Source organism: Etheostoma spectabile, chromosome 12 (genome assembly GCF_008692095.1).
Source record: "Etheostoma spectabile isolate EspeVRDwgs_2016 chromosome 12, UIUC_Espe_1.0, whole genome shotgun sequence".
NCBI lineage: Eukaryota > Metazoa > Chordata > Actinopteri > Perciformes > Percidae > Etheostoma > Etheostoma spectabile.
This window is the reverse complement of record NC_045744.1, coordinates 14,449,448-14,458,497: the sequence shown is the minus strand read 5'-3', so window position 1 is coordinate 14,458,497 and position 9,050 is coordinate 14,449,448. Positions and strand designations below refer to the sequence as shown.

Here is a 9,050-nt window from a genome sequence, read left to right as displayed (position 1 = left end):
GAAGTTTTATTTATCATTTACACCGCTTGGTCCAGTTTAGTCGTTAGATGATCGGTCTGTCTGTCTCAGGGGCTGGGTTTCTCTTCTACCCAAGAAGAGGGGTTGAAATCAGAGTTTCAAGCATGACGAGACAAAGACACTGACTTGACATTGTTAAATGATGTTTTAAAAACTTTCAAAACTCACTATGGCTATAAGGGAGCTCAAAGTTTGCCTTTTAGGGGTAAGTGGCACTGGCAGATGTTTTTGTTTAACGTTATCCACCAAAATTCGTTCTTGTCTGCTAGCTAGAACCGATATTAGTTTGACGTTAACAACATACAGACCTGTTACACTAGCTAACTGAGACGATTGCCCTGTAAACGGTCGGTTATTTTGTAAACTGTTGACTATAGCTTTTTGTTGTTCGTCAGAAAACTTCGAAAATGTTGATAGCTACCGTTAGTTGACTGAAAAACCAATAGCGGAACGCACAGTGGGCGCAGCAGTTATTTTACATTTGCTTTATCACCGTGTAACGTTAACGACGTCTGTTTTTAACATTTCAAACTCGAGTACCTGTTTTTTTTTTTTTTTAACGGTTCAGACAGTTCATCACCTATTACGTCATCATCATACCAACCGCAACATGTAACGTTCGTTAGATTTCCTGCTGCGTTAGCAAATCACACAGCAGTCCCTCTTTATGGACGGTGACAGGGATGTTCAGCCGGACCTGCAAAGTGTTAGCTAGGTTAGTTTATTAATAAAGTAAAGGGCAACTGCAAACTTGTAGGAGTTGCATAAAAGTTTACAAGGCCTGAGAAATCCGTCACAGGAACTGACTTGTCCAGCACGCATTTTAAATGCCAACCGTCCTAGGGTAGCGTTAACCACAGAATGTCCTAGTCCCCTCTGCTTAGCAGATTGTATTCATACTTTAGCTAACTAGCTATGTAAAGCTAGAATACGAGCTGTCATTATACCTGGATCACCAAAAAGGAACGATGAAGCATAAATGACGTGCAGCCAAAAAGGCCATTAAAGTCTTGAGTTTTCATGTTAATTTACTCAACTGTTAACGTTAGCTAGGTGATTTGGAGATGTTGTCTATCACAAATAAGTAATATTGAATTTTAATTTAGAGCTAGTTGTGGAATTCATGCACTAACCGGAAGCTATCTGATGGCGTGGGCATGTGACCAGACAGTTGCCCGATCAACAGGGTTTAGTGACCAGCGACTCTGTTCACGTTTGTTAGGAGGACTGCGGTAACTGATGTTTTAACCCTCTGTTTTCAGGACACTGGAGTTGGGAAATCCAGCATTGTTTGCCGATTTGTTCAGGATCATTTTGACCACAACATAAGTCCCACAATAGGGTAAGAGTGTCGCAGTACAAATCACAAAAGATAGTGTTAGGGCGGTAAGAAACAAATCAATAAGAGAGAGCCATCTTTGCTCCACACGTTTTGTTGTTCCAAATGAAGTCAAGGTTTGATATCAAATACAGTCCAAATCCTAAATTGGGAACAATCCATTTGACCATGTGAGGCGTCAAGTGACATTTTCACAGTGATTCGAGATTTCAAGTCATATCTTTTATAATAATGAGTAATAAAAATAAGTCAGTTGTAACATTGATATAACTGTTCCAAATGGTTTGATTTACAGAGGGGGAAATGTTAAGTTGGACGTCAGAAAAAAGGGATTTTTTGAAATGCAGTTCAGGTCACTATTAGCAGACTTGCTACAAATTACAAATGCAAATGAATATACACTCACCGGCCACTTTATTAGGTACCCCATGCTAGTAACGGGTTGGACCCCCTTTTGCCTTCAGAACTGCCTCAATTCTTCGTGGCATAGATTCAACAAGGTGCTGGAAGCATTCCTCAGGGAGTTTGGTCCATATTGACATGATGGCATCACACAGTTGCCGCAGATTTGTCGGCTGCACATCCATGATGCGAATCTCCCGTTCCACCACATCCCAAAGATGCTCTATTGGATTGAGATCTGGTGACTGTGGAGGCCATTTGAGTACAGCGAACTCATTGTCATGTTCAAGAAACCAGTCTGTGATGATTCCAGCTTTATGACATGGCGCATTATCCTGCTGAAAGTAGCCATCAGAAGTTGGGTACATTATGGTCATAAAGGGATGGACATGGTCAGCAACAATACTCAGGTAGGCTGTGGCGTTGCAACGATGCTCAATTGGTACCAAGGGGCCCAAAGAGTGCCAAGAAAATATTCCCCACACCATGACACCACCACCACCAGCCTGAACCGTTGATACAAGGCAGGATGGATCCATGCTTTCATTTGTAGACACCAAATTCTGACCCTACCATCCGACTGTCGCAGCAGAAATCGAGACTCATCAGACCAGGCAACGTTTTTCCAATCTTCAATTGTCCAATTTCGATGAGCTTGTGCAAATTGTAGTCTCAGTTTCCTGTTCTTAGCTGAAAGGAGTGGCACCCGATGTGGTCTTCTGCTGCTGTAGCCCATCTGCCTCAAAGTTCGACGTACTGTGCGTTCAGAGATGTTCTTCTGCCCACCTTGGTTGTAACGGGTGGTTATTTGAGTCACTGTTGCCCTTCTATCAGCTCGAACCAGTCTGGCCATTCTCCCTCTGACCTCTGGCATCAACAAGGCATTTCCGCCCACAGAACTGCCGCTCACTGGATGTTTTTTTCTTTTTCGGACCATTCTCTGTAAACCCTAGAGATGGTTGTGCGTGAAAATCCCAGTAGATTAGCAGTTTCTGAAATACTCAGACCAGCCCTTCTGGCACCAACAATCATGCCACGTCAAAGTCACTCAAATCACCTGTCTTCCCCATACTGATGCTCGGTTTGAACTGCAGGAGATTCTCTTGACCATGTCTACATGCCTAAATGCACTGAGTTGCCGCCATGTGATTGGCTGCTTAGAAATTAAGTGTTAACGAGCAGTTGGACAGGTGTACCTAATAAAGTGGCCGGTGAGTGTATTGTACATAAGATAAATACCAAGCTTAATAACACGGAGGAAATAAACTTCCTTTTGATAAAACGTGAGACTGGTGACATCTGACATCAGGTCATGCAGAAGGCAACATTAGGTAAGCTGAGATGGTTTAAAAAAATAAATTAAAAAAATGTTATGTTTGCTTTGAGAAGGTGACAAAAAAATCGAAGCCATATTTAAACAAATGTTTTTGTCTGATTTATGTGCTGGCCCTTTGTTGTTTGATGGTTGTTTTGTACGCCTCTGGGTCAGGCAACATGGAATTGGTGTCGACCATCTTTATTCTCAATATTGTTTGTTTCCTCTGCTTTTTAAAGAACATGCTTGCACGCATTGTAGTAAAATGCTCTTTATCACCCTCAGGGCATCGTTCCTAACCAAAACAGTGCCATCAGGAAATGAACTACACAAATTTCTTATCTGGGATACAGCCGGACAGGAAAGGGTGAGTGCATCCACAACAGAAATTCCTCATTTACTTATTATTAGCTTCAAGTTTACACACATGACATGAATTTTAAAAAGTGCATTTTCCGTTACATTTTGCATCAGGAAGCTAGCAGTGACACAGTAATTTCACTGTTAGCGTTCCTCGTGACATAGAGTTATTATTAGGTGTGAAATAGGATAATTCACAGAAGGTTCAAAGGTCACGAGACTGTGGTATCATCACAGTGATTCATTTTATTGAGGGAGGATGGTGTGGGTAGTTAAAGCTTGCAAGACATGCTTACAGCATGGGAAAAGTAGTTAAAGTATTTCCTGCTTTCGTGTGAAATTAATGATATTAGGGTTTAAAGTTCTCTTTATCTGTGGGACTAACATTGAACTAATCATATGTGACTAGCTGTGTGATGGGGGATATTTAAAAAAGTCATGTCACTACACTAGGGATTGACCAATACTGTTTTTTCAAGGCTGAGAGCGATAGTCAGATAGTGTTGTGGGCAGGACATTAAGTCAGACTCTGATGAGTGAAACCAAAGCAGAGGGACAGACACAGAAGAATAGCGAGGCCAAAGTAGCGCACATTTTAATTCATTAACTTCATCAGTTATCAGGCAAATAAAACGCAGATACAGATATTCTGCAAAGTGCCAAGAATCAGCCCAATAATTGTCCAGGGCTGCTAATCGGTCTATCCCTACACTACACTTAATTAACTACAGTATTGTTATTATGACCACTGGCTGCATGCTCTCTGAAGTTTTTGACCACCAGGGGTGCTGTAGAGCAATGTTTTGATGAGTGGACCATTATTGTTTCTATTTCATATATTGTGACAAGCACAAGGGTGATAATGTGATATACATTTGTGCTGACTGCATTCGGTGGTAATGAATATCAACAGCTGGTGGATGTGCTGTAAAGGTAGCTTGTAAAAGAGAAGAGAAGAAGACTGCCAGGCGATGAAAACAATGCATGTTTTGAAACATTAAAATAAAGATTTGTTTGTGTCTCGGGGAAGAAAATGTATTCAACATGTTAATTAAGGCCTTAAGGATACCCATATTGGGGGCGACCTCTAGCTCACCCACTAGAGTGGCCCTTTGCTGCATGTCGTCTCCCCCCCCTCTCTCCCCAGCTATCCTGTCAATTAAAGGCCAAAAAATAATCTTAAAAAAGGATACCCATATTGGAATTTGTTGTAATGTCAACAAAACAGTTTGCGCCTTTTGAGGAACATTTACATATGTTTTATGTAGAGGCTGAGAACACTTCACCATGAGTCTGCGAGCATAAATGCGACCTTCATAGTGATTTAAGAGGAGCTGAAACTTGTAATGAAGTAACTTTTTCCATCAGCCATCATCACTTAAAAATGTAAGGGCATAGTCTACTCTCAGAAGAGTATGCTGTGTTAGTCTTTTATGAGTTGACACAACACTTTCAATGTTAAGATCCAGATTTAGATGTATTTATTGTGTTCAGGTTAAATGGTCATAGACTGTTTTTTAAGTCATCTTTACAAAGCACTTGGGTGACAGTTCTGTATAACTGATTGATTTGATATCATGATTGATCCTGCTAACTACTACATATATGTTGTCTTTTTTAGTTTCACTCATTAGCTCCTATGTACTACAGGGGATCGGCTGCTGCTGTCATTGTTTATGACATTACTAAGCTGGTAAGAATAACAGTTATCACATTTAAATCAAGTGGCTGTAAATTTAGCCTGTGTGGAGTGGTGACATCCTCAGACTAGTGGACAAAATCCCCATAAGAAAAATGAATAACTTGCAACCCTTTTTCCCAGACCTCAACAGGTGAGGGGAAAAAGGGTTGCTAGTTATTCATTAAAAAATTATATTATAAACAACTGTTGAGGGGCTCAAGCAATGTCCTCCACCCCTAAGGCTGAATCTCATCTCTCTGTCTCACCTTTTCCCCTTAATGTTGCGCGGTCACGTGAGAGTAAATGTACCATTAGAGCTGCTGATGTCTTGAGTCTCTCCCTAGTAAATTAAATGTGTGTAACAGAAGAAGCTGCTTTTGCACTATGAGCATGATGTAAAACTCAATTACTTTTCCATCTCTCTGCAATGCCTCGCTTCCAGGACCTGCAAATATCATTCTTTCCTGATCTGTTCATGGAAACTTGTCTGAAAACGAATGCGAATATGAATGAATATGTGACACAAGCATATTCTCATAAAGTCCATATCCCAATGTTGACTGTGATGTGCTGTTGTTGTTCAGGACTCTTTCCAGACACTGAAGAAATGGGTGAAAGAGCTTAAAGAACACGGTCCAGAGGACATTGTCGTAGCCATAGCAGGAAACAAGAATGATTTAGGAGACATCAGGTGAGTTTTTTTTCTTAGACAGTCATATAGTAGACACTAGAAGGCTGTCCTGCATCAGCACGCACGCACGCACGCACTCACGCATCTCTTTATTATAAAATATGAGCTTTTTACTTTTTGCTCTTGCTTATTTGCCCCCAGAAGATTTACTGTGGTCACTCGTGATTTCTAGTTCAGGCTTTCAGCACAGCAAACTCTTACAGGTTTAGTGAAGAGCACCACAATAAAGTAATCTTCTTGTTATATTATATAACTCATGTCAAGTCCACTATGCTGAGAAAATCAGATTGTGACTTTCAATTGTCTTGCAACTGTAGGAAGAATCTCACATTATATTGGTAAATATTTTGTTGTTTACCCTAAATAATTACCATACATTGTATTTTATTTGACTACTGACAGCAGAGACACCTCTTAAATCTTGGTCAAGGTGGCCCAAGACACTTGCTAGTATTGTCTTTAACTGTGTTTTGGCTAAGAAAGTGCTCTTTCTTTACTATTTTTAAATATTGTCCCTCCTGGCCACTTTATATTCTCTGTCTGCAAGTTAAATTTAAAAACACGAAAGTGACTTGTGTAGACATAGATTTCTATGTTTGCTCTCTCTCTCTGTGGAAGGGGACACCACATTAAATATAAGACAGGGAAAAGGGTAACACTTTACTTGAAGTTTTCTACATAAGAGTGACATGACACTGTCATGAACACATGACACTCAAATGACACAGTCATGACGCATGAACCCTAACCCTAACAATAACTGTACCTTGTCATGACAAAACCTCTGATTTGCCATTGGACCATTTTTTTAGTGTGAACCTACTTAAGACTTACTTTAGTGTGCTCTTTTACAGGGAAGTTCCTATGAAGGAAGCTAAGGAGTTTGCTGAATCAATTGCAGCTGTTTTCATCGAGACTAGTGCCCGAAATGCTGTCAATGTTGAGGAGCTCTTTCAGAAAATCAGTAGGTTTCACGTATTTGCTGTATGTTGCGTTTGTGCTATGTGTGTCTGTGTGTACTGTGTTATTTTCAAAGTTAGCAGTAAAGAGGAAGAAATGTGCTATTGACTTAAAGGCTAGGGAAGCCGGGAGCTGTTTTTTATCGTGTGCCTTATGGGATGGACAATTTAATGCTATGACACAAAAATAAAAAAAGTTGATTAATTCTTTTAAATACAAACAAAATATGACTCATTTAATGTTCACGTTACTAAGGATTTTTGGTGTTTTTTTGTCAATATGTCTAATTCTGCTTTCAGTTTAATTTCATTTGACAACTTTTTAAGTCACGTATAGAGTGTTTATGCCATAAAGTGGGGTGGAGAAATTCCATTATATTTGTTTTTGACAACAACAATGACATTTATATTAATTAATAACATTTTAGTAGTACATCTTTTTATTCATGCATGTTTTGGTTTTACAGTATGTACTATATTAAGAAAAGCAGTAGCCCTGGCATTGGGTTTTCTGGCTGCTAGTAGTGGTCAATTCACCAAGATGCACTGCCAAATACATTGCAGAAGAAATAATACAACACTTTATACGCTTATAAATAGGTATATCTGCCAGGGTACCTTTTGTAAATGACCCTGTGCTGTGTGTTTAGGTAAACAGATCCCACCCCTGGAAAATCCTGAGGTGGAGAGCAACGAGTCCTTTAAACTCACCCGGCAGCCGTCTGTGTCCGCCAGAAGATGCTGCTAGTACCAGCAGTGGCTGATGGGATTACTTCCCTCAGCACCAGGAACCCCAACAGCACAGCACATGGTCCACAATGCACACAGCGTCTTACTCCTGGAAATGACAAGAAAGTGGACAGACAGAGGTCAGGTTGGACGTGTGGTCAACTGCAACACAAAACAACAATATTGTCTAGGTATTGCACATTTATTTCAACTAATTGTCGCAGTTTCAACTCTAGAAGTAGAAAGCCCTTCATTTTGTCCCCCTCAGGTGGTGTTTTGCCTGAATTACATAATGATTTATATCTGTATGGTGATACTACACAGCTCATTACAAAGAGACGGTTTTATCGCATTTTCCATGATAACTTTAAAATTCAGCACACATTAATAACAAGTGATTTAACTGATGGGATTTTTAAACCCTAGTTTTAGCTGTTGCAACTACATTTACATGTAAAGACTTAACTGCTCCGTAGATTTTTCATTGCACTGTGGCTCTTAAATGGCACACATTAAATGAAGGTTTTAAAATTAGTTTTTTTATGGAGCCTTTGTGTACATTTATGTATCACTCTTGTATAGAATTGTATTAGAATATTCGGAATAAGGTTGTTGCGATCAAACCTTAGACCAACATTCAGTTCTGTAGTTCAAATGCAGCGGCTTTACATTCCACTTCATCATGTGTTTTCACACACTTTGACTGTATAATGGTTTAACTGTAATGCTGCAGAATGTATAGCTTAGTGGCCTAAATTTAAATTCCAATATGACACCCCCTGTTGAAACACTGTGACCAATACTATAATTGTTTACATGGTAATTTGCTAAATATGTTTTCTACATGCTGAGATGTATTGTCTGGGACTTCACTACAGGGAATGACTGTTACAACATGTATTTTTTATTTGTATTTTTTAACCTAAGAAGAGAAAAGACCTGCATGTATTTTACTCTAAACATGTCTAAAGCTGTTAGTTCCAAAAGGGTTGTCTTCTATATACTAACCAAACTCTGAAGGAACATAATGCCCTAAACCAATCGATTTAGCTTGCAAAAAGTGTAAAATCAAGTGTAAACTAAAATTATACATACAGTATTTGCTGCTGTTAATTTGGCAGTAAAGCCCTTGGATTTGTCACTTGAGATGTACAACCGCACTTTTGTATACATTTACCATTGTTAATTTGAAGTCACTTTTGTAAGTGTTGAAACAGTTACAGAACTCTTAACTGCATTTCTTTGAACTGTAAATGAAAGTTGGCTTGGATACAACAAGGTTTTATTATGGAACAACATTTCTGGTTCATGTCAATAGCTTAAAACACGTTTATATTTGTACTTAAGTTAGTTAGTGCACATTAAAAAATAATTTAAAATGTACAATCTTTACCAACATGTATGACAGGATAAAGGAGTTCAATTCATAGTTTTTAATGCAATCATAGTCTAATTTTGCTCATATGTACTGTTGTCAAAGTCACACCAAACTATTTTCACAAATCCTCAAATGAATGTGGCCTTGCTTCCACTAAAGTTTAATGCACTTATTGGTT

At 39.1% G+C, this 9,050-nt stretch overlaps 2 protein-coding genes across 2 annotated transcripts in view; both read left to right on the top strand.

The window, feature by feature from the left end:
* The window catches only part of vapal (VAMP (vesicle-associated membrane protein)-associated protein A, like), a 37,534-nt gene that overhangs the window by 5,175 nt on the left and 23,309 nt on the right, over positions 1–9,050 (top strand). The window lies entirely within an intron of this gene.
* On the top strand, positions 4–8,819 carry rab31 (RAB31, member RAS oncogene family). Its single transcript, XM_032530513.1, has 7 exons — positions 4–223; positions 1,281–1,360; positions 3,360–3,441; positions 5,056–5,127; positions 5,700–5,806; positions 6,661–6,770; positions 7,416–8,819. The coding sequence occupies exons 1-7, from the start codon at positions 188–190 to the stop codon at positions 7,511–7,513; spliced, it is 585 nt and encodes a 194-aa protein (XP_032386404.1). The 5' UTR covers positions 4–187; the 3' UTR covers positions 7,514–8,819.

Coding starts and splice junctions, on each gene's coding strand:
- rab31 (XM_032530513.1), top strand. CDS start 188: ATGGCTATAAGGGAGCTCAAAGTTTGCCTTTTAGGG. Junction 224..1,280: donor TCAAAGTTTGCCTTTTAGGG/GTAAGTGGCACT, acceptor CTCTGTTTTCAG/GACACTGGAGTTGGGAAATC. Junction 1,361..3,359: donor AACATAAGTCCCACAATAGG/GTAAGAGTGTCG, acceptor TATCACCCTCAG/GGCATCGTTCCTAACCAAAA.